General features: G+C 37.2%; 1 protein-coding gene across 1 annotated transcript; it reads right to left on the reverse strand.

The window, feature by feature from the left end:
- Positions 1-174: 174 nt before the first annotated feature.
- On the reverse strand, positions 175-24,363 carry NETO2 (neuropilin and tolloid like 2). The gene is made up of 9 exons (XM_009276772.2): positions 24,309-24,363; positions 20,382-20,438; positions 18,736-18,876; positions 16,529-16,777; positions 14,084-14,107; positions 13,846-13,973; positions 10,031-10,259; positions 3,803-3,916; positions 175-794 (listed from the first exon to the last, which is right to left on the reverse strand). Exons 1-9 carry the CDS (start codon positions 24,361-24,363, stop codon positions 214-216), a joined length of 1,578 nt encoding a protein of 525 aa, XP_009275047.1. The 3' UTR covers positions 175-213.
- Between the last annotated feature and the right edge of the window lie 2,091 nt (positions 24,364-26,454).

Raw genomic sequence — 26,454 nt, forward strand, 5'->3', positions numbered from 1 at the left:
ACTCCTCCACTAGATAGGTAGCTTGGGAAGATAGGAGGAAATCCACCATTTGTCAGCAAGATTTAGTTACGAAGACTTTGTTTTTTTTAAATGAAGTATAATAAGCTAAAAGTGTGTGCATCTCACACGCTGCATATAGTACACGTTTAATATATACACTGTCATTATACACAAGCATCTTGTATATACACTGATACCACCTTCACGAGGAAATTAAAAGTCAATAGATAATGAACCTTGTGCCGTATCTTCTCTTCCTCTAACATAGATTTCACATGGAATCTCCTCCATCACCCGGTCTTCTATGACTTGCTCAGGGCAGTCATGCGCTTGTTTGAAAGTGTAACTACTTTTCTTGAATGTGCTATTAAATGTTTTCATTGGTTGAGGCTGTGCAAAATCATTGTGAAAGGGAAGTTCCATGGAGCTGAGGTTTGTCCTGCTTTGTTTTATATTAGAGGCTTGGGAGCCACAGTGGTGGTCATGGATGCATCTGGAAGCTGTTGAAGGGCGTCTCATTTTCTGATAGTTTTCAAGTTCTTCTGATAAATCTGCCAAATCTGCAGAAATTTCTTTGTCCCTTAGTGAAAATAGTTCATAATGTGGAGGATCAAATACTTCCTGGAAACCAGTTTTATTGAAAGCAGTCTTGCAAGCCATAACCTTTTTGCGAGGTTGCTTTACTTGTACTAGAATTGAAATGATGAGAAGAACTAAAACTATCCCTGACGTAATGCCAATGATTGTTCCATGAGTTTTGGTGATTTGTTCAAACAATCCAGTTTTTTTCTTTTCTGCGAAGAAAAAACAAGGATTATGATATGGCTTTTATTATTTTCCACACTTTTGATCATGTATTAAAACAAAGCAAGCTGTATTGTGATTGCCATATAAGTGCTGTATTAACAAAATGACTTAATGGCACTGGAGACTAGACCTGTATGTCAATGGGATTTATCATACTGGATCTGTGCTTTTGTTCAGCAAGTCCAATTCCCTGTCTGCATTAGTGGCTACCATATGATAATTCAGTGGTAGGTGGAACTCTGTGGCCAGTGCATGCTGACTCAGTTGGGATGTGGCTTCAATCCTGAACCTATACTGATCAGTTCATATTCCAAAATCCATGAGTTAAATAGGAGTTTATACAGCTACAGATGATGCTTCTCTTACCATGGGTTGCTCCTGCTGGTAACATTCCCATTGATGTCAGAAGGAAACACAGATTTAAAATTATCTAGTTCTTCTTTAAAAGTGAATACTATCATAGTGATGATGTAAGATTGACTGTACTATTTGTTTTCACATCTCTTGGAAACTTAATGACTGTGTCTATTGCATAAGTCTGTTATACCTATTTCAACACAGGGAGCTTTAGCATAGATACATTCCAGTATTAACAGTCCAGTAATCAAGTCAGTTGGAAAAAAGAAAGGGGAAGGGGGCGAGGGGCAACTAACCAACCCAAATCATATGGCACTTTTGACTAGTACTTCATATGAAAACACACAAGATGGCAGCATCAGAACAAGATGGTTTTCCATACTTAAAATTCTTATTTGAAGATTAAAATTTTCCAGTTGGATTTGTTCTATAAATGTACTTGTCCTAGGGGACTGAAACAATTCTACACTGAGACTCTGCAACATCTGCTAGTGGGGGAGAAAAGCATTTAAGACTGTGTAGAAGAAAATGTAGTAGCCTAAATGTTGCATATTATTTTCAGATATCTGGCTCCCGGCATCTGGATATGTGTGTTATGTACCTAAGTACTCCACACACAGTGCATGGAGAGAGTTATATACCATCATATGCTATTTGAAACAATCCATATACTAAACAGAGAGTCCCAAGGAAGTGGCTAATAAGAAGTTACGTCTGAAATAAAGTTCTTCTTAGACTGTTTACTCCGAGTTACATTTATACCTTTAATGTGAAGGAGGATATCTCCCCTTGTCCTGCCTAGCTAGATCTTAGTGTTAGCATACTTTGTGGGAGGTATGAATTTCAGTGCTATGGCAGTTCTCTCATCTGCATCTAGGCTTCTTAATTCTTGGAAGATGTTCTAATCAAAAAGTGGTTATGCAAAAGGTGATGTCTTCTCCAGTCTCTTAAAAGAAACTGCACACAACCGACTTTTCTATCAATTTTTGTGTCACTGGGCTTAGGCATAAGGTAGGTCACAATATGCTCAGATTTAGGTAGCTATTGATGTGGTCTAAATGAGAACTCTGGGTGCCTGCAGGAATTGAGCACAATTGTGAGAAACTTTTTTTTTTTAAGGCTAGATACTGCTCATTTGGTTGCATCAGTCTACCTTAGCTGGCAATATGGATCCAGTCTTCAGCTGCCTCTTAGTTATCTGCTCTGCAAGTATTAAAGCAGAATTTAGATTGTATTCAACATAAAACATGGTAGATTATTCAGCACCAGATACAGCAATTTACAAATATTGGGAAAGACTTTCTTCACATTGTGATACGGTTTTTATGGCATTCATTTTTAAAATACTGCAGTATGTAAGTGAAGTGTGGATTCTAGGCAAGATTCTAGAAAGCAGTTGGCAGAGATGGGAAAGAGATCTAGAAATTGCACTTAAGAGGGAACATTGAATATTGTCAAAGATTGTTTAGAGGAAGCTTGCTTCTACATCGAAAACTTGGGAGTTATGGATCAGTTTTGTTAACTGGAAAGCTGCCATAATATACCTTGCATTAGAGTATTTATTAGTGGTGTGAATTTTTTTGTTTGCCCGAAATGCAATTTCAAAGTAGTTTTTTTAATATTTATTTAATAAAAAATTTAAGCTGGATTTGTGTGTTGAAAAGCCATTTTATTTCAGGATTTTCCATAGAGAAAGTTTTGACCCTTCCTGCAGGGTCAACTTCTCTTTGAAATGGAGTACATATTTAAATCTTTCAGGAGTTCTGTGTTCAAACCTATTTATGCCATTCTGTTTGTCAAAAAACCCCAAGCTCAAGCTTGTTGATTATTGTTTTCTTTTAGCAATAAAAGTTGTTGACCTTAAACTGGTTTTGTTCCAACTATGAAAATTCAGTTATTATTGAAGCACAGGTGAATATATTTGTGCTTTAGCAGAATAACAATTTCCTCAAATCATGAGAATTTTTCCTACAAAACCTGATATTGAAACAAGTCTTTACTGTAGTTGTGATGGTTTAAACAATACTCCCCTACCCCATGTTCTAGAAGCAGTGATTTACATGTGTCTGTTTTCCATAAGCAATGACTTCTTGCTTCCTAACAATTCCTTCTTCCTCCCATCCTTTCTCACACCATATGCAGCAGCTGTATTTACTCTGAGATAGTCTGTGATTAACAACTTAAAACAAATGTTTTAAGATTGTATTTGTCTTTTAAGATTGCTTCTATTTCAGCCCTGAGAAAGGCCTTTTGTGCTTGAAGACTTGTCTGTCTTTTTCCAGCTCTATATTTTTTCTCTAATAAAAGGTATTACCTGTCCCTATGATCCTTGCTTCATTTAAAGTTTAGAAATGGACAGGATGCAACCTGGCAAATAAAATTCTATTTCCTATTAAGCTGACATCCTTTTAAAATAGAGTATATGCTGAAGAGGAAGAAATTTAATTATAAAGCAGTAAGATCAATATTCAGGATGCTTACATGTCTCCTGAGTTTAAATAAAAACTTGGAACACCTTCCTGAGATTAGTAGAATAGCTGTCTTCAGCATATTTCCAGGAAAAACATATTTCATGACTTCCTTGAAAGGCAAACTGACCAGCCTAGCTCATAAAGGCTATACTTTGCACTATATTCACCTCTGCAGTGATTTTCATCCCAAGGGTATGCACAGTTTTGAATGCCATTGCAGACTAAAGAATTATTGATGCACATGTTGCTATGGCAGAAGTAAGTGTTGCCTGAGCAGGGAGCTGCAGGAGAAGAGAAAGAAAACATTAGGAATTTTCAGTCATTGATGCATTGCAATAAAACTAGTAAATTCCTGTTGGTTTTTTTTGACATGCATACTCATTCTTTATCTTTGTTTCAAACACAATCACTTTTCCCGCATGTCACTAATTATCGGACGATTTACTCTTTCTTTATGTAGTTGCTTTCAGGTGTATTATAAAAAAAAAAAATTCTTACTCAAAATGGGTAGCAGATAGACAGTCACACAACACAGATAATGGAAGAAGGCTTTAATACTTGTCTTCGAAAACTTAGTACTTAAAAATCGCATTCTCACCATCAATTATATATTTATTCAATCTGCTGTGCATCTGCTATGTAGATGGTATAGCTGGTTGTGAAGCAGTTCCTGAACACCTGCGTTTTAGAGCCCATTAATATCTTAAGGCAAATCAGATTTCAGCTTGTGGAGGACTGTTTCAGTAATTGCAAGAGATTTCAGTAACTGGAGGCATCTAAGTCATCCCTGCTTGTGAATCAAAGCTCTCAGATCCTCCTATTAGAGCTAATGCAGGGATTAAGAGAGAGTACAGTTTAGCTTTTTATCTATCTATCTGTCTGTATATAGTTAGAAATTTGAAGAAATAAATTAACTGGAAAGTTGCCCTAAAGATTTTTGTTTCCGTGAATGTTTGTTATAGCTCCTTGACATTAGAAAAATATATTAAAAAAAAAAAAAAGTAGTAATTCTTTTCAGGATGCTGTATAATCTACATAGGGAATTCTTTATGAATTCAGGGCACTGGGCAAGAAATTGATTTTTTCCTTTCTGTCTCAGTAATGTGGTATTTTTATGATAGAAATATCTATTATTAGTGGAGTCAGTTATATATTAAAACAGCAAAGATGTGTGATAGACATTCTACTATTTGGTTTCATAGAAATAATGTATTCTTGAGCGGTCTGGATCTCTGAAACATAATGCAGCACCCAAAGGGTAGAGCAGAGGAGGGTGACTAGTCCTAAATACAGCGTGTTTCTCAGTCCTTCTGTTAGGCTTCAGAGTCTCAGTGACAAAAAGAGGAGTTATGCCTAAGAGAAAAGAAAATTCAAACCTTTAATTCTGAATTTGCATTCCCTAAATCTAATATGCGTTGTCTTCCCATTTCTTACTCCACTGAATTTTGGTAACTTATGCTCAATGGTTTTAAGCTTTTGTATTAGCTTCCTGTTACTGCTTAATCCCTGGCAACCAGGCAGGAAGTTCCATATAGAAAGTTTGTTCTTTAATTGTAGTGCAAGTGCTGTAGTACTTTAACATAATACAGAATGTATTTAGAGTGTATTTTGGAAGAGTTTATCTATGTAATTTCAGTGTTTAAAAATGTCATAGTAACTCATATCTATCTTCCTCGCTGAACTGAGTTGAGAATTTAACTGCTTGGAAGGTAGATTTAGTCTGAACACTGCTTTAAAATATGACCAATGCTTAGGAAGGTATAGATCACACCCATTGTTATCAGTTATGAATGAGATGTCACGTTAGGTGCAAGCAGGGTCAGGTGCCCTGGGAGGAATACAGACACAGTGAGTATGCAGGGACGGGGCTGGGAAAATCAAAGCCTACCTGGGGTTGAATATGGTGAGGGACATGAAAGGCAACAAGAAGGGCTTCTTCAAGTGTATATCAGCAACAAAAGGAAGGCCAAGGAAAATATGGGCCTACTACTGAATGGGACAGAGGGGAGCTTCCCTTGATGCCTGGGCAGGTGATAGAGCAAATAGGTTTGGAAACGGCTTCCAAGATTATCAGGGATAAGGTCATTGGGAGTAGTCAGCATGGATTTATGACGAGGAAATCATGCTTGACCAACCTGATTGCCTTCTACAATGAAATTACTAGCTTAGATGAGGAGAAAGCGGTGGATGTTGTATACCCTGACTTTAGCAAGGCTTTCAAAATTGTATCCCGTAATATCCTTGCAGAGAAACTGATGAAGTACAGACTACATAGGAGGACAGTGAAGTGGACTGAAAACTGACTGAACTGCCAGGCTTAAAGGGTTGTGATTAGAGGCACAAAGTCCAGCTGGAGGCCATCACTATTGGTGTACCCCAGGGGTGAATAGTGAGGCCAATGCTGTTTAACTGCTTCATTAATGACCTGGATGTTGGGACAGACTGCACCCTCAGCAAGTTTGTAGATGCTACAAAGCTGGGAGGAGTGGCTGATAGACCAGACAGTTGTGCTGCCATTTGAGACAGGCTGGAGAAATGGGTCGACAGGAAGGTCATGAAGTTCAACAAAGAGAAACACAAAGTCCTGCAGTTGCGGAGGAGTAACTCCACATATGTGTACAGGCTGAGGGCCAGCCAGCTGGAAGGCAGCTCTGTAGACAAATACTTGGAAGTCCTCGTGGAGAAAAAGTGGAATGTGAGGCATCAATGCATCCTTGTAGGAAAAAAAGCCAACAGCATCCTGAGCTGCATTAGGAAGAGCATTGCCACTAGGTCAAGAGAGGTCATTCTTCCCCTCTGCTCAGCACTGGTGAGACCACATCTGGAGTGCTATGCTCAGTGTTGGGGTGACCAGTACAAGAGAGAGATGGGGGCATCCAGGGAAATGGCATGAAGATAAGGACTTGGAGCATCTGACATGACTGGTATGGGTTGCCCTGAGTGGTTGTGGAGTCTCCATCCTTGGACATGTTCAGCAACTGACTGCATATGGTCCTGGGAAACCTGCTCTCCTCGATCCTCTCCGACCAGAGAGACTTTCTAGTTAGGTTTCTAAATCAACAGCCTTTTTTTTTCAAGAATGTTTTATGCCCTCTTTGTTTCAAAGGCCAAACCATTTTTCAGTGGACATGATTCAGTGGGACTTCTTTTTAAGTTCAACCATGCAATTACCTGGTACATGGAAGAATAAAATCAAACATTTTCCTACATTCAGACTGAACTATGTCTTTAACTGTTTCACCAACTGCTACTGCTCAGGAAAGAAAATATAAAGGAACCTGGTTGTTGTGTTGTCGGTGTGCCAAACTATCACCTACGATCTATCAAGAGTGGATGCTAAGTCAATTCACATCATTAATGGTTTAAGGCATAATGTAAGCGTCATATGAAATCATGATACATCATGATGTAAGCATTGTCTGAAATTATGCTGCAATTAAACTCCAAAGGGATTCACACCTTCTCCCTGAAGGACTAAATGATGATAGGCTAAAACTTATGCAGGAGTATCAATCTAGGTATGAAAACCAGTATCCCAGACAACCTAAAGCAATTCATAGAAACAGGAAGATGTACTCAACATTTCTAACCATTATACATACATAGTGGGAGAAAGGCTAATAGTTAAAATGGAAATGTTCATGATGCAGACTACAAAATAAAAGGCTCTCGGCCTTATTAGCACACGTGGGGAGAAAAGACTTAAGTAGTTTTTCCTTCTGAATTTGGAAAGAAAGATTGCGCAAGCTTTCCTTTATAAAGGATAAACAGGATCATCATTTAAACAGAATAGCTTAAAAAGGCTATGTATGTAATAGGCTACAATATCTACTAAAATATTTCTGACTGTGAGATAAAGGAGGATCTATGAAATCTGTGTCCACAGTGGTTGTCATGGATCCATGTGTATCTGCTGGTGTTTCAATATGGATCTGTATGGAGTTGTAGTTCTTTTGGAGGCACAGAGGGAAGAATTACGATGTAAGACGCATTCCCTTTCTTATTTCCCTGAACAGGGGAATTTTTTTCATGTTTCTGTATTTTTGGATGATGCATTCTGCTGCTGCTCCTCCATCCGCGAGCACAGTCTCTATTTTACATTCCTGTGTAGTCTCTTTAACATTTTTGGGGGATGGCTTTTGTTCACAAGTTCATAAAGACGGGCCAAATGGACTTCGTTTTCCTTTTGTTTGTCACTTGCAGAGTACAAAGTCTAAAAGTCACAATGACTGATCGGTTCCAGTCCAGGACTTCAAGGACATAGCTGGACTCTTCTCATAACAGCTGCCTAAGACTGGTGCAATGTTCATAGTGTTCTTTCTATCTAGCATTATTCATGTATTGAATCAAGCCAGAAATCAAATACATTGATTTTTAACATTGCTGTTAGCTGAATTACTTAGTCAAACCTGCAAGCAGCACTAGGAGTGTGTTAGGTGACTGTCATGCAAAATTAGTTCATTTATGTAAATCTTTTCAGAAATATTGATTGTTTTTATGGTTGGCTTCATATAATTACAAATCATTAGTAAGGTAGAAGAGGAAAAATAGCTTAATGATCTGAAAATAAGATAAGCACGGATTCACTTTTTTCAGTTAGAAAAGTTGCTTATCACTAGACTATTTAAAGATACATGAAACATTTTTCAGACACTTACTTTTGAATTACCCTATCCAAGAAAGACAGTATCTCAGGTTAGAAGATAAATAAGAATAACTACGTACCTTTGCAGATTTTCTTCTGCTGATGACTTTTGAGCCGCTTTAAAATCATAAGTTTGAAAATTATCTAGCTTTAGGAGTAGTTACTGTTTCAGCCTCTTACACTCAAAAGAACCCCCCAAACCCCACCCCCCAAACCCAAATGGAACAAAAAAAAGAAACCACTCCAATATTTATAACATAAATGGATAATTTCCCTGGCAAAGTTCATAGCATTTTCTAGATTGAAAGCTGGAATAACTTGCACTATCACTAATATTAATAATTGTGTTGAAATAAAAGCTACTGGAAAAGCAGTTAAATTTTGCAAGTTGTGCTTAAAACTGGCATTTACTGAAATTCACAGTATCTAAAGTTTATTAAATGCCTGTTGTAGGTTAAACAATAGACTAGTTTGAAATATGCAATTGTTCCTTACTACCATGTATGCAAAGAAAGCAATAAGCTATTTCTCTTATAAGTCTCTGTTACTTCAGAAAGATTGTTTTACAGAAAGTAACTCTTCTCCTGTGCTAAACTTTACTGTTTTATGGAAGAGAATATAAAATCTACTTGTTACCTGTAACGTGAACTTTTTTGCAAGGTGGTGACCAGGATCCGTTTCAGGACTGGCTATAGACATGTTAGCTCTGTCAAAAAAGTTATTTCTTTGACAGCATATCTGTACTATTTATTCTTCAAGCAGAACTTTTTGAAAACCTCTAGCACAAGCATAGGTCTGATTTCCTGAAGTGGCAGATATGTTTTATTCAGCTCTCCCCATGTATCTCAGATCTGCTCTGCAGTTCTAAACTTAGTCTACTTTTGTGTTGAAGATGCCACTTACTTTCAGGTTCTGCAATGTGGACAATGTCGTCCTTTGTAAATATGTGAGGCAACAAAATTCCATTTAGTTCAGAGAGAAAGCACTTAGAAGAAAACCTCACAAAAAGCATGCTTTCAAGAAACATCTTAATTTACAATGGGAATGAAGACTATCTCTAACCCAGGCTATGGAATCCAAACAGAAATCCAGATTGCATTTACAGCTCTGCTTTTAATATAGCCTTCTTAAATAAATTTGGATTTAACTGCTTATCCATGGTTGTGCAACACAACTGGGCTTTGCCAAGGGAGTGTGTGTGGGATCGTTTAGAGCCACATGCGGCTGAGAAGGAGGTAGCAGCTTAGGTGTAGCTGGAGTGGGTGTAGTTCCAGATCCAAAATTGAAGGTAGGGCTGCGGACAGGAAGAAGATCCAGACTCTGCAGGGTCACACGTGTTTTCTAGCCTTCTGAACATCCAGTGTGGGCTTGAGAAGAGGCTATTGTGGTGTCTGGCAGGGAACTGGAAGATGGCGGCTAGTGGGAGAGCACACTTCAGTCCCATTGCTGTCTTTTTAAGTAAGTCTGTGCTCATTTGTAGAACTCCTTGTGAGAAGGCCGTAGCTTAGGGCTGTATTATTACTGAATTCAAATGAAAAATAAACCTTTTAAGAATGGAGGAATGCCTTTCTTCAGGAACCATGCTTATAACTGTAATAAAGCAAATATTTAATTTACCTGCTAGTATGTGAAGGAAACAGCAACAACCTTTTCTGTGTGTTCCTGGTGCATAATATATAGCTGATGCTTTTCCTAAAATACCTGAAGTACCCTGATACCAGGAGAAATAGGCACTTTAAAATCTACTTACGATCCACAAATGAAGTGAACAGCATTCTGAATCTGCTTAGTCTACTGCCTTCATCTGCCCACATTCGTACCACACCTGTCCCAGTCTGCAGCATGACATCGTTTGCTACGGTGCTGCAAAACTTTGCCTTCAGGTTTTCAATAGAACTACTTCCATCATATACAGCAACAAAGTTTCTTTTGCATTCATTTGAATGCTCCATTTGATAGTCGAGAAATCGCAAATAAATCTGTTAGAAAAGAGAAATTAATGTCTCTAGGAAAAGTAATACAGAGAAGACAGTTTTCTTTCTTAGCAAATCTTGAATAGGATGTTTTGTCCCCTTACACATGTGTAACTCCCAATTCACAACACTTTTAAACTTGTATTTTTCTCATTAAATGTCAATGCGGAGTATTATGTGAAATTTGTCTGAAGTATCTGTTTCAATTCTTCCCCCTCCCCAAAACAATCTTTACTTAATAATTTACTCTGATATATTTCTGCTCCCCTTGGGGAAAAAAAGTAAAAAGCAACACACTTGCTAAAGCCCTAAGCAGCTCTGCTAAATGTGCAGTCTACTACTCTAGAAGAGATACAAGAAACACATAAATGTGCTGAAAGAGTTTTAATGGTGTTTTGACTGTTCTTTCTTTTTAATTCATGAAAACAATGTTAAAATATAAGGGAAGGAGTCTAGTCAGAAAAACTCTGAAGTAAAATAAGGAAATTAAAATTTGTTGCTTCAGAATGAAAGCTGATTACTGAATCAGAGCAGTGTTATGGAAGACAAACCATGAAGTCAGGAGTAATTTGAATAAAAATGGAAGCAGGAGAAAAGTAAGCTGGCTATCTAGGAAGAGTTAATAAATTTAAGCTAATCTTAATTCCTCCAAAAGCAGAAATCTAATCCGAGAGAAGGCAGCATATGTGGTAGAACATATGCAGCAAGGAAATTAGAAGACCAAGATGGTACTTGAAGAGTAAGCAAATAACTTACTTTGCTGGAGCAGAAAACTTGGGGAAGATTGTAATTCAGTTAGAATTACATGAAAAGATCATAGGGCTTTTTAATCTCTTGAATGGTTCTACTGGAATTCTCAAAATTCTAGTGAAAGTTGATGAGATACGTAACTAAGTCACCTAAGCATGCTGCAAAGTCCATCTTTAAACTTTGAAAATTCCTCAGATGGACATTATTTTGACAGAGAAGAAATCTATCCATGTGGAGGCTGAGGTCTCCTGCTCCATGGGAGAAGAGGTGCTCCTCCTCTATCCATGAAGTCTTCAGTATGTTCCTCAGATAAGCTTGGGTCTAGACTGTACGTGTTTTTTGTACAGTTTACAATTAGCTCTCTGGCTGATACTATGGATGCTAAAGCCCTTTTGTACAGTGCGCTTTTTCGTGCATCTGCCTAGTGACAAGAATCGCAAACTCTTGTTTAGTTTGTGAAGCAGGGAAGACAGGGTAGATGAATACCATGCTTACTACCGCTATATTACCTATTTTTCTGCCCTTTTGCCATATCTCGCTTTTAACCTCAGCTAGTGCCAAACCTTTTAAAACTGAATTTTAAAGAATTCACTAAAACAAAACCTTTGTGTGGGGGAAAAAAAAAGATACTCTCCACATACACTTAACAGGCTCTATTGAAAACATGGTAAAAGAGCACAGTGAAAGACAGGTGACACTTTGTACACCCTGGCTCTTCCTTTCCAGTGTTTTCCAGAGGCAGGTTGCCAGCGCTGTCTCCCCTTGCACATTCTGTGAAAAGGTGCAGCCTGTGCCATATTATCTCATGCTGCATCTCACTGTTTTGTGATTTTCAGTATATATTTCCCCCCCCGCTGTCTTTTTTAGATTTACTGCTGGAAATTCTCAGCTACGTTGAGAACCTGTCTTCCATTGATGTCTTATCTCACAACATGGGTGTGAGCTGTGCGTGCTAGTATTTGGGCTGAGAGATGGTATTTTCATTTAATGATTGACTTTATGTATCTGCTGTGAAATTACAATGGAAGCTAAAAATAAATTAGCACACTTTTAGTAGAGCTATTCTGTATATGAAAACAAAGGAATAATTCCATTAAAAGAGCTCAGCTCTGCAAAAACTTCTGGTTAGGGTGTTAGGCAAGTAAATACAAAAGGTCTTCACTCTTAGATTCTATTGATTATTCTAGTAATTTTCTGAAATCTGAGGTAATTTATTAAATATCTGTTATGCAGATTTTAAAAATCTTTCATTGCTGCAGTTGTGTCAGTTTAAAAATTTATTTTTATTACAAAATCAAATTGATGACATTAAAAGTGTCTATGCTTATTTTTCTGAAGAGACTGCACCATATCAGATCTAATAGATTTTATCATAATAATTCTGCCAGAATTGAAGCTTGAGAAACCGCTGTCAGAATACTAAGAATTATTTTCCTGTGATGTTTTAACACAATAATTTAGGATGATGATCTAAGATGATCTAATCTCAGGACTGACCCAACGATAACTCTGCCTTCTGGCAACGTTCAATAATTTATTAAAATACTTAAGCATAAGACCTGGTGCACTCAAGTGGCAATGTAGAGAGAAAATGGTTTTGTTATTGTTTCTGGAAGAACTGCTGCTATTACTTAGACTAGTATAGGGCTCTTGGGAGTTGAGTCACTTCCTCAAAGGCTCAAATATATTAATGGAGTTTTAGTTTCTTTCTTGTCTTGTCCTCTTATTAACATCTTTTAGGCTGCTGTTTCAGAACTAATTTAGAAGTTCATGAATAGGGCTGGTTAGTTAACTATTAGGAGTGTGTAAGAAGGCATAGAGTAGGTTTGTCATCTTGGCAGCTACTGCTTAAAAATATTTTTTTAATTTTTACGTACATGCAAGCAGTGGTATGTGCTTTAATACACATACAGAAGCAAAATTACAGATGTGTATGCTATATGGAGAAAAAATATTCTTCAGTGCAACTCAAGTAATTAACAGGTATATGATTCTGAAACATAGGTGGTGGGTTTTTTTTTTTAAACAGGTATAGCTACTGTATTTTGGAATTATGATTAGGATTTTATCCTTCTCTCTGCCCAACAATAAAGCTCAAGTTGTTTTTAATGAGCATGAGATAGTGATGTTTTTGTAAGCAGTCTCTAGTTCTGCAAGCACAATCATAAATATCAGGTACCTAGGTAACTAATGCTGATTTTTTGCTTGAGCAGCTAATATGCCCCTTTAGAGCTTGGGCAGAAAAGCTCTAGCAAATTTTATTGTGGCACTTTAAGAGGGTGTGATCCTATAGCTAAGTCAGAAGAGAGAGAGAGAGAGAGTGATAATTCCTCAGCTGTTTCCAGGTAAAGCCTTTCATTTTAGCTCAGACTGCTGATGAAAGTGGGTTTTAAGGTGCTGGACTGTGAATTAGACTGGGGAGGAGCAGGTACGTGTTCTGTTGACTTTGAAGAGAACTGAATTCTCCAATAAGCCACCAGAAGCAAAATTTTAAACCTTGGCAGCAAGATTTACTGGAATTTATCAAAGCTGTTAGCCAGCATTTTTGCCTGCAGTCTTCCAATAAAACCAGAGTCCAAGTCAAACGCCCTTGAAAATTGTTGCTTAACCATTTTTCACAGTTATTTTATATTTTAAGTTTCAAATAACAGGAAGACAACACTGTGGACTTGCTGTATAAGTTTAATTTCAGAAACAATCCTCTATCTGGATTTCCTAAGCCACTGATACATAATTCATTTCAGTGAAAGTGAGACATTATGCAAATTACAGCTAGTGACTATTACCTGTTACTAATGACTTGGAAACCCATTATATGCTGAATGATATGAATGAAACCCACCTTAGCATTTGGAGTAGCTTTAATTGTCCATATGCAGTCAACTGCTTGTCCTGGTTTTGTTTTTCCTTCTTGTTCTACTTGACTGGAACGTACTATTCCATCGGCTCCCGAGAGCTCAAATTGGCAGTCTAGGGAGAACACACACCTTGCTGTCAAATGCAGTATGATATTAATTTAAAATTTCATGTATAAACAAATTGTTACTGTAATACTAGACCTGGGATGGGATTTAAAATACCTCCTAGGTAAGTGAAGTCAGGATCTGTAATAGAAAGAAGTCATGAATCACAGGGGCTATCAATGCTTGAGAATCACTTCAAGGTTTAATATAATCTGAAGATTATGTCCATTTTTTATTATGTCACAATAAAAATTGCCAGAAAGTTTACTGAATCAATTGGAGGGTACAGAGACAATCTTTTTTTAGATGATAACATTATTCCACAAAGATTGACCTTATCTGAATAAGGTAATTCTATACTGACAGCTCAGATTTCCAGCATAACACCAAAAATTACTATTGGCTATTTTGCTCCTACATTACATTCTGAATTTAACTATGCCAGTTTTCACTGAAATCACTGGCGCTCCACAAGAGTACCGGGGATCTTTCTGTGTGCGTCATTTTTATCAGATTGCTGTCTGTCTAGTTCTGAACAATTTGAAGTTTAGTAGAATATATCAACACTTTTAAATTGCTAATTGCTATTAATAAAGAATATAAAGAAGGACAGTTCAATACTAAAGATCCTTTTTCCTTGGGTACCCATGCCTCTTCTATTAGGCCGGGTAGCATGGTTCTAGACATCATTTATGAAGGCAGAATTTCACCTTGATTGCTCCTCTATCTTCTCTCTTCTAAATGTGACGTGTAGGTAGTGTATGTATCTGTAGTATATACTGTAGTAGTATACTGTATGCATACTACTAGTGAGTTAAGAATATACTTTTTCATAATGGTTAACTGATGGTACTTGACTTTACTGGGACCGGGGCTTGGCTAAAAATGAGTCTGTAATGGGCTGGGATGTCCAAGGCTTACACTTCAGTGATCAGGTTAGTGTTTCCTCACAAATCAGCATAGAAACTCACAAGATGCACCCATTTGCAGCTGTGGCATAAAAAAATCACCATAGAAATCATAGTGTGTGTATGTGTGTGAAATGTTAGTCTATGCAAAGAAAGCACTAGTTCATGCAGAAGTGCATGCCTGTTTTGTACAAAATTCTTTTCCAAACGAAGTTCCAGAATTTGGCTCTTTCTGTGGTCCTCTAAATGTTTTTCTGTATAGGGAGTTTATCACTTCCCCTAAAATGCCTCAGTCCTGAGCTTAAGACTCAGGACAGCTGAGAAAATGCCTTCTTTGCCCTCCTCTGTTTTAGTTACCTATAGTGAAATCTATGATCACTATATGCAAAATTCTGCAAGAGATTTTCAACCTTCTTTGTGAACTGATTTTTTTTTTTTAAGTGGGAGGTGTATGTGCATGTCCCCTTCCACTTTCACAATCCCAAAATATTTTACCACACTCTATGTAACTGCAGATGAAAGAAAAATATCAGTCCTTCAGTTGCTGCAATCTACTGTGAAAATAATATACAGTTTAAATGTATATTTAAAGTTCAGCCTGGAACTAGGCTAAGTTAGTTTTGAAAGTTAGCAAAATGTCTAAGTACTGTCCCTATGAAAACATTTTAGCACGTTATTCCCAGTCAACTGGTCACCATGTTTCCAAGTTTCACCAGAGTTTCCAAGTCTAAATCCCTAGCAAGGTATACAGTTCTATAAGCAGCAATACATAATCATGTATAGTGTTTTCATGTGCTGTAGGGGTAAAGATGACATTAAAGTTATGCCTGTGTATACATTTATAGTAGTAGTAGAGCTGACATTTGTATACTGTCCTTTGTCCCAAAGGACAATAAAATGCTGGTAACTACACGTATAGTATCTATGAAGTACAGCAGTCAAGCATTGCACATGGACATCAGGTCAAATTTTCTTGTAAAAAGAATGCTCTGCCAGTTTTAAGTGGCCCCACAGAGGAGATGTACTTTTTGTTTGTCTAAAGGCACTGTCAGCATATTATACTCTCCTTCATACCCTGTAAACTACACCGTACTTTGAGCCAAGAACAATTCTGTTGTCTGAGCCTGTGGTCTGAGGGAATCTAGTTATACTGGGAGCTGTTGCTTGGACTGTATAGATACTTCCTCTGGCTTTTCAGAATGGAGATTTAAAATGTTTTGCATCTGGCTGGAAGTGCTATTGTAGATTTGCTTCAGGTGTTCTTGTCATAGTGTCTTATATTCCTAGAAGATAGGCTGTTGAAAATGCCAGCTATTTGTCTACATAAATGCTCTTTCCATTACTGCCACTGGTGAAACTGGTACAAGTTAGAGTAACAAAGAGGGAAGCTGCTAAAGCCTTCAGCATGAACAAGATCAACTGACTTCTTCACTAGCAAACTATAGACCTGTAATTCCCTTCAGTCAATTTTCCAAAGTGGTTTTAGTCAAGTATGCTGTAGGATTAGCAGGACTGAGACTGTAACTATCGCATTGTCACTTTGCCTTCATAAGCACTTATGAAATACAGCTCTAGACTGCCAGCATAAACACATCTACAGAGTTCAATGGGAGCACAGCATCATTAACTCGGTCAAAATTTTAGGCATCTTTACCTGGTATAAATGAGTACTTTGCTTGAAATCCCTTTCCTTCCAGCTCTTCATCAGAAGTAAACTTGATCCACATAAATCTCCCTGTTGATCTAATTAGTGCAGGACTTTTCAGACCACAGTAACGATTAATGAGAGGGGAGAAACCAAAAGGTCCATCTCGAACCTCCAGATGATCAAACCGACATTCAAATGAGGGTTCTATGTAATAAGGTTCATCAAAGGTCAACTCAATTCTTTGTCGTGGAGCAGCTAGACATAAAAAATCGAGCAAAAGATTAAATGAAGATCTATATAAAAAACACATTAAGACATGAAATAATGAAGAGACAGGCCTCCAACACAGCAAGATAAAAAAGAGACTGGAAAATTCTCAAAATACATCTGGCAGTCTGCTATAAAAACTCAGATACACTGTAATAAAAATTTTAAAAATGATTGTGTAGAAGATACTTTTTCATGGAATTTTATGGAATTTTTTTGCTTGCTGATCTTTATTGTTGAACATTCAGAAATGACATAAATTTAATGCAGCACATATAGTAGATATTAACATATATGCAAAGGTACTCAAACAAGTTTTAATATTAAGATATAAATTAAAACCAGTGTTCTGTGAAAGCAAAGTACATAAAAAAGGACAAAACATTGAGGGACGCAGAAAAGAATGGAAAAGAAAAAGATACGAAGAACTACTCACTGGTATATTTCCTAAACATTAAGCCTAAATTTGCAGATCCTTTGGCAGGAGACATCTTTTATTAGAATATTCAGAGACGTGTAAATGCTTTATATATATTATTAATATGCAGGTGCCTGCAGATGTTGGTAATTCTGAACCAGTGACAGCCTAACATCAGGATTTGGATCAGACCCCTAAATCCTGATGAGACGCAGCTATGGCTACTTTGTGACTGGACTATCATATCTGTAGTTTGGAACCATGACTTTATATTGTATAAATAGCTTTAGTGTTTCTTGTTCTTGTCATCTATTGAGCTACATGAACTTTCAGATACTAATTGGTATCTGGAGTGACAGCATTAAAGAATCACATGCTGTCTGCTTCTTCTGAATGCAAAAAGGATTTACTTATATGTCTCTAACACTCTGTTTAGACCTTATGCCTTACTTATACAGAAGTTAAAAACATTTGTAGCTGTTTGCATGTATTAGCAGTGGTCTGCAGGAAGGACCATATCTTAGCTAGAAATTGTGGAGGGTCTTTGTCTCCACTCAGGTACCCATAATGTTTCTGTATAGGGACGGTGAGGACAGAGGTGTGGAAACCGATTCCGTGCCCCATGGAAACTGCCTTGCACAAGGGAGATCCAGCAATGGATCTGGTATGTTCGAACTCTGAAGCTGGACAGGGTATCTGCCCTCCAGTGCCTTCACTGGCAGGGAAGATGCAAAACTGCAGATGTGCATGCATACAAGCAAAAATGAGGGTATCTATGAAGCAGTACTATACTGTACAAATAAAAACTCACTGAAACATATTACTTGAAATATTTCAATTAATTGATATGAATCTGATGATTAAGCTGACTAACTTTTTAGCTGACTTCAATGGGGTTTGGGTGCATTCTAATAAGAGGAAAAAATAATTAGTGCGTCCCAAGTCTTGCAGGCTTTATCCAAGATATTCGCATTGGAATGTGGTTTTGTTCTAGTTAATGAAATTTTTTGTCCTCATCACATAATACTAATAGTGACCTCAGCAGCGCTAACAAATCTCCATATTTTTAGTACAGTGCTATGGCAGTCAGATGTGTCTTTTTTATTAATAAAGGACAGCATAAAGATTTTCTGCTTGCAAGATAGACAGAATATAGTCTTCAACCATCTTTTGCAGTTTGTTATCAGCAATATTGGAAGTGATATTAAGATAACAACCTAGAATTTTTATCTTAATAGTTCTGTGCCTTCATAAATTACAGTAGATCTGATGCTGCTTTTTCTGGCTCTGAGGGTATGTCTTACTCCATGTAGCTAATTCCTGAATGTTTGCGTTTTCTATTAATTTGTTATTATTACTTCAGAGACCAAATTCAGCTTCTTGTTCAACCAAATGACTGCAGAATTGATTATATTACCAGTATGGCTATACAATACTTGACAGTAAAGTAAAATTTCACAGTTTTAAAGGTTCAAGATTACCCGTTTAACAGTAAGATTGCAACACAAAACAGAAATGCAGCATGTACCTTCTAAGATATAGATGCACTCTTGATTTGGTGGGTACATGTTAGGGTAGTTTGGTGAAGCAAAATGTCCTCCATTACTTGTCCGTACCCAATTGTCACACTGGGTAGGAGGAATGCGATTCACTCCAATATTTTGCCCACCTTAAGCGAAAAAAAAGTGATCAAAAAAATTTCTCCTGCAAGCATGCAAATTTGACTTTGCAAAAGTAAAACACTGACATAACACATATCCTATAAAAGAAGAAAGTAATTTATTTTGGTGAAAGCCCTCTTACGTGCCACTTGTTAATAGGCAAGGAAATAAGCTAGGAAAATCTTACGTTTAATTTAGTGATGTGGTATATCCTAAAGAGATCACAGTTTCTGAATATCAAGTATGTCCAGTAATCCTTGGGAAGGGAAGAGAGGGAGTAATTTTTTTTGCCCAAACCAGTTTAGGTTTTTTGATGCTGCTCTTTCTAAGTCAAATAGTCACAGTGGCTGCCAATACAGCAGCATTATTTTATGGCTTATGTCTTCTCCATTCCTATGCAAATATAATCCAAAATATTTGTTAGCTTTTACTATTTTTGGCCCTGATTCCAGAGTATACTGAAGTACATGGCCCTTAGATTGAATAGCTATTTACAATAATTTGTTGGAATACAGAATGCTTATAACAGAATGAATATGTAAATACACTAAATACAGCAATGGTAGTCAATAAAATTACTAGCAATAGGTAGATTGCACTGGTAGCTAAGGGTTTCATTTAAGATCAAAGGTCGTCATCTGGGTGTACAGGGAAATACGATCCTTGACTGAGATTATGCAGTTTACTAAACTAGTGCACCACGCTAGACCATTCGCAAGACCTTTGTTAGTTCAGATTTCCTTATCCAAGGAGAAAGGAGTTGGGAATAATATGATCTCTAAGACATTCTTCTCAAGTACCTTTGACCCTTCTCCTTGCTATCAGCAGAACTGGAGAGAAAAAGACACAGGATATGTGTTTTCTGCTAGATTTTTCCTAAATCTCACAGGGTGCTCTCATAACGTTATTTATATTTATGCAGTTTTTCTTTGCAGACCTCTGAGAGGGAGTGCATGCTGATACAGGTCTTAGCAGCCTCCAGTAAATTACATCACCTTCCACTAGTATCTTGGCAGCTTTTTGATTTATGGGGGTGAAAACTTAGTCTCTCCTGCAGAAATAGTTCAGGGAAATTTTGTAGGTGTTAGTTCAAGGAATTATTCTCTCCTATGTGTGGGTTAATCCCACATACGAGAAAATAAGGTTTGTGAAACTGATGCCTTCCCCACTCAGCAGGCTTCAAAAATGTTTGTGGGTGGACTATTTGAAAAGCTTGTTGTCAGATACAGAAAACATGAATTTCTGTGGTGGGTTTTTTCCTCCTCTAAGGTCTAAAACCATAGAACTTTAACTGGGTAAGTGAACGTCTATATTATTTGTGACTGGATGGCTTTGTTCAGTTGGAAAAAAATGCAGTAAATAGGGGGAAAATGGAAAATACTGGAATTCATATTGGTAATTCAAGAGCTTTTAATACCTGAACACAAATACTTTCTTTCACTTGTATTGCTTAATTAAAAATTATAAAACTGTTACATTTTTTTGAAAGAAAATCACCAAACCAAAATTGTACCTTGTGTCTTCTGTGCAACGGCAATCCCTTCCACTACAAGGATTGTTACTAGCAACACTGATGAGAGAAATTGGACAGGAAAAACATCAGTAATTCATCAAAATTATAGACCATTTTCTGCAGTCTTGATTCATGCAAATCCTAGAATCACTAACCAAAACAAATCGGAACATACAAAAATACGTAATTCATTTATGTGCTTTCTTAAAATTTCAACTTTAGAAAACCAGTGCAGTCTAAGTGCACTGTCGGTTCTTCTTCCAGTTTCCTTAAGAAAGCATATATGAGAATAGTAATTTATTGTTTGAGGGGACTTTAAGAATATTTTCTAGAGTATCTACTAATTTGCAAGCATTTTATAAAATTAACTGGTATCTATCTTCTATAGAACTTTTATATCCTGAAACAAGATGTTTCACTGCCATATTGAGCCATATTTATCCTAAAACTCCATATGCGTAACGTGTACAAAAGTCTTCTCCATCTTCCAAGAAATTAATCAGGACCACAGGAGACACTGCATGGTCTTATCCCTACATGGATTTCAGGAGCGCTATAGAACTGTGCTTGCAAGACTGGTTGTTGTGATGCTGCCACAATACCGGTGATTTCTGCAAATGATGTGGCAGTAGAAAACGAGCAGACACAAGACAGTCTGAGTAGTGACAACAGCTAGGATGTGGACTCTGTTAGGATGTACAATGTTGCAAGCACTCTCGTTTGCTGAAGTATTGTGTTAGTCTCAGCTGTTGGTACGTGCTGGCATTTTCTAGATTTGAATTGACTAATTATTGGACCTGTTAAAGATTTTGTTATACTCTTTCCCCCAACCCTCTTTCCCCTCCCCTCCCCCAAAAGAAGCTGTCTAGATGGTTTTGCTTTTGGCCTTCCCCTTATGTCTACACTTTTGTTGCACCTAAGAAGTGTCAGTTTGAACAGCACATATTAAAGATTCCATATTCCACTGTTCATCAACAGTTTTAAAGCAGGCTTAATGTCCAGATTTTCCTAAAATGCTTTGTCTCCTCAAATTGTTAGGGATTACCAGTAAGGGAAAAGAGAATGAAATAGAGTATATAATTATGCTACTCTTCAAATCTTTCATTTACTTCTATCTTGAGTACCTCTACAATTCTGGACACATATCTTGGAGAAGTAGCTAAGTAGGCTAGGACTCTTTGCCCTGGACAGAAGCTGGCTGAGGGGAGATAGGATACAAGTTATAAAATCACGAGTGTCATTGAGATGGTGAATAGAGAGCAACTACTTGTTGCCTCTTCCAATGCAAGAACCAGGGGGTATCGGACAAAGCTAGCAGGTGGCATGTTCAAAGTAAATGAAGATTTTTTTTTTTTTTTTTTTATGTGCATACTTCATAACACATCCTTAAGGTAGAAAATTCTGTTTCAGAAACCCCTTAAGCTGTAAGTTGTTGGAAGTCTGGGATAATATTTGGGGCAAACATAATTTGCTCTACTTTTATACTCTTTCTGAGACCTCTGCTTTTATACCTCTGTGAAAGAAGATATCAGGCTAGATGGACCTTTGATTTGACCTGGTATGGCCTTTCCCATGTTCTTAATCTACTTGTTAATACTAAGACAGAAAAGCATGGCCTCACCACTGCAGGGGAAAAAAAAGATTTCGGCAGGAATTTTATTGTCACATTCAAGAAGTTAATTTTATTTTCCCAATTTTCCCCTCTCGTTGCTCAGGGGTTTTAGTGGCTCGTGCTGAAACGGCATTTTCTCTATCTGTGATTTTGCCCTGTGTTGCTGTTAGACTTTCAGCCCTTTAGAGAGTTCCAGAGCAAGCATGCACTGACTGTGAACTACGGTGATCTTGACTGAGGTCATCTAGATGTATCTACTGTACATCTACTGTAATGTTGGCATAGATATATTATCTTGGGGAAAGACAAAAGGAATCAAAGTCTGCCCCTGAAAGTGTGCATCTAGCGTTTGTGTTTTATTATGTGTTTCTGCTGCCCTTTCTTCTCTCTACCCATATTAAAACAGATTGTATATCATTATGAGACTTTCCTTACCAACAACTGCTTTTTCCCTTTTAAGTTGAGTTTACAACTGTGGGTGTTCTAAAATACCATATGGGTCTTGCAAACACGTGTTATGTTCCTAGAAGCTTATTTGATTTTTAGGGATGGATTATGAGATAGTAGGTTAAGACTTAGGTAGTTTTGCAATTTCCATCTTTGCAATAATTCTGTATTTTCATCAATATTAATATACTGAAAATATACTTCCTAACTGTCCTTATCCCAATACAAATTATCAATTATTAATCATTGCTAACTCACCCTAGATTGAAAATTCATCCTTCAGAAGGAAGTTATCTAGTACACATTACTGGTCTTCAAGTTATGGATGTTCACTAGTCTTTAAAGCAAATAAAATAAACAAATATCCCATCTTTATTAACATATGATTGACGTTAGTTTTCAGATATTTTTTTAGTTTTAATATTTCTTACATAGATGCTACTATTTCAAAATTATTTGCAGTTTATTTTTGTGGCTTCTCAGTTTAAATTGTGCACTCAAAGATCTGAGTTTAAGTGCATGAACTTATAATGCATTTGTACTCCTGAGATCGCTTGTCCCTAACAGAGAATCTTGATAGTGGTTATAAAGTTGTCTATGTATTTTCTTTGGTTTTTTCTACACTGGTTTTGGAGCAACACTTCAAAGTTGGCTTTTGTTGTTGAAGTAAACGCAGTTTCCACAATCCTATATAAATCATGTGTCAGTATGTTTTTCTGTTGAATTAACCTTTCTTAAAGACGTGCTATGTCCACCCCCTATTTTGCAAGGACACAGCAATCTCTTTACAACTTTTTTTAGTACAGCTATCTACTATGGCTAACACTGTTACAGTATACCTTTTTTTTCTTTTTCACCTTGAAAATACCAGTAAGCATCTATGTTTATTTCAGTGATTGTGCTCTCTTGTACAGATAAGAGACAACATAAGAATAGATGTTCAGTTCTACAAACCAGTTATTTCCCTTCTTGAAATGATGCGGATACAGAAAGAAGCCTCCTAAAAGGACTTCAGAAAATCTGACTGGCTTTCACTAAAGCCTGTGCCGTTTCTATAAATAGTCCAGAGCTGTGTATGTGTGTGTAAGTGCAAAAGAACAGTGCATGTTTCCTGCAGAACAGCATGGATATGCAGGCAATTACAGAAGATAAATGGGCTGAATATTTGTCTTACTGTCTTCCTTTTGTCATGTTATATGGATAAGTAGATACAGTAAGTATGGGCCACCTTCTCTTTGTTCTCTGCCCTTTTCATCCTCTTCATTTTTAATTTCTTCCATCTCTTGCCTTTCCCTGGCAATGCCTATCCTTCTCATGCTCTCAACAACCCTTAAGATGCATTCAAGGCAGCCTAGGTAGCAAATGTTGAAGGGCCTTCCTTTGCCATTACTTTTTTCCCGGGTGATAGAACGATAAAGAAAAGAGGTGTCTCTGACTAATACTCTGTATGTGTGCTGTCCTTATCTCTGTGACATTGCTAGCAAAAAGGTGGAGAGACAACTTATATCTGTTCTTCCTGAGAGTACTGGGCAGGGATGCCTGAGGTAGTGTTGCCTTGAACTGTGTGCATTTATGACACAGTATAATGTGGGATAGCAAACAGGAGTTTTTTGCCTGAAAACAAGGCCTATCAATGTTCAGGATGAAAGGAAAAGAAAGAAGGAAAAAAAATCAGTCAGGATATTTTTAGACCTTTTAGACTGCTTCCATTAACCCATTTTCGTGTGCATTTTAAAAACAACACAGCAATCAGTTGGTGTCGTTAATCCATACCACTTCCTGGAAAAATATTTTTGAATCTCAAAAGACTAATTTGAACCATACTCCTTCAGGAAGAAGGAAGGAAGATGTCTAGAGAAGAGACAGACCCTGTAGGATGGTGCAATGGAGAGCTAGTGCTAAACCAGTATCCTGGTACTGCATGTGGGGACACAGACACAGCAATTAGAACAGACATGAGATACCGAACTACTTTCACTAAAAGTCTTGTAGCACTTTCAGAAGGATGAAGAATGATCTTGTTATTTCTGATAAACTGAAATTCAAATAGTTATAATGCACCTGAACTCACAACGGGACTCAGTATTCCTCTGCTCCTTCTTTTTTCCTCTTTTAAATTCTTACATATCACTATGACATGACTGTTCTTCAGTGTGGATGAAAGATAACTCTAGACTCAGCTCCGTATTCTATTATGGTACAGGAAGCAGAAGCAGTAAGTATCTAAAAATGCCACTTGAACATGGCTTGCTAAAGTAAGCAACAGCACAAACAGTGCAGGATTGCATGACTGCATTGAATATCAAAGGGATAGAAGGGTGGGTTTGATTGTTTTGTTTTTAATGGAGGAGTGTGGTGAGAATTCTACTAGAGGACACTGAAATATGGGAGACTGACCTTATAAACTTAGAGATATTTAGTTGGTAAATATAATAGAGGTTAGTGCTTTTGCACCTTATATTGAGCTTCTACTTCATTATATGTATACTGTAGAAGAGGCTATCATTAAGTGTAGCCACTGAGGCAGACAGATTGAGGGGCTTCTTTTATTCATGAATCTGGTATTTGCTACACTTTTATTCCACGAACTATGGTGCATACCCTTCTACTGCCGTATAAAGATCTGATAGTTTTTACCTGTGTGAACCTTAAGTAGAAATAAAGAAAAAGCAGCAGGATTCTGTCTCTGTTTTTAAAAGAATTGATTTTTCATTTTCTTCACTTCTTTGCATGAAATATTTTAGATCACATAGCCTGCAGACAGCTGTATAAATTTTTCAGAGTGAAGACACTAACAGTACATTGCAAATTCTTATTAGTATTCTGTTGTTGAAATAGGCTTATGGAATAATATAAAAGAATCCCCTGAACTGGTGTAATAAACTATGCATTGTTTGCAGGAGTCAAGATTTTCTTTGCTGGCATTTCTTAAAATTCTCTAAAACGAATCTAAGCTGCAAAAAAAAAAAAAAAAAAAATTTGTGTATTTAAGTATATATAGAGAGATTCACAAATGAGTGGCTCCTTTTTCTCTTTAAAAATGAGAATAATATAGTTAGTTTTATAGTAAACGGGTGCTCAACCCAATATTGAGAAATCAGTGTGTTGCTCAGAAAATCAAGTGCTTTAGGCTGCAAATCTGACACATGCTTGTACTTTCTGCAAGATGCATTCTTCAGATTTCATGGGACACAGTACTGCTCTGAGCTCCCTACGGTATGTCTTTCCTCTGCTTTTTCTGCATACTCTAGGGATCTTCACATATAGAGAAAACAGACTAGATTTGCTGTGTGGCTCTGAGAGCAGTGTCTGTCTTCAGTGATGACAGTGGGGGATCTATGCATGCAAGGCAAGCTGAATATCAAACTGGGGAACAGTCATGCACAACTGAGAAACAGTGAAAAATTCCACCAATTTTTTAAATAACGACTTAATCATTTAGAGTATTACACATTCTTAGTGTAGTGGTAGTCAGAATCCTAGGGATAAAGATGACAGACATTGCTTAAAGCAGGATTCACTGTTTTATCTCTGTGCTGTACTCCCCGGATTAGGCAGCACCTTGTATACATATAGTCCAAATAGTAATTGGCAGCACGCAGGTCATGCATGTTAGAAAAATCGTGCCAGGATGCCTGCTTCTTTCTGGCAGATACAGCCTAGAGTAAGAAATGCTTGATCTTAATTATATACTATGTTTTGCCTTATGGGAATGAATCCTTTCCTGCATGCTATACTTAAATCTAGCTCCTAATTTGCCCTGTGTGCTAAAGTTAATGTTACTTTCAGTAACTGCTAATCACAGCATCCCAGCTTTTACATCCATTTTTTTCCCATATACATCTAAACATTAACGTTAGCTATTAATGTGGTGGGGACATTTGTGATGTCACATGCTATCTTACTCTCTGGCAAAGATTATATAGAATCATAGAATCATTGAGGTTGGAAAAGACCTCTAAGATCATCGAGTCCAACTGTTGACCCAACACCACCACCCACTAAACCATGTCC

The sequence above is a fragment of the Aptenodytes forsteri genome, unplaced genomic scaffold (genome assembly GCF_000699145.1).
Source record: "Aptenodytes forsteri isolate BGI_AS27 unplaced genomic scaffold, ASM69914v1 Scaffold33, whole genome shotgun sequence".
NCBI classification, from domain to species: domain Eukaryota; kingdom Metazoa; phylum Chordata; class Aves; order Sphenisciformes; family Spheniscidae; genus Aptenodytes; species Aptenodytes forsteri.

Excerpts from the sequence above, each read along its gene's own strand:
- NETO2 (XM_009276772.2), bottom strand. The coding sequence starts at position 24,363 with ATGCAGTACCAGGATACTGGTTTAGCACTAGCTCTCCATTGCACCATC. Across the intron at positions 16,778-18,735 it reads GTGCATCTATATCTTAGAAG|CTGCTCCACGACAAAGAATT; the intron begins GTACATGCTGCA and ends TTTTATGTCTAG. Across the intron at positions 14,108-16,528 it reads AAAGTACTCATTTATACCAG|ATCCTGACTTCACTTACCTA; the intron begins GTAAAGATGCCT and ends TTTCTATTACAG.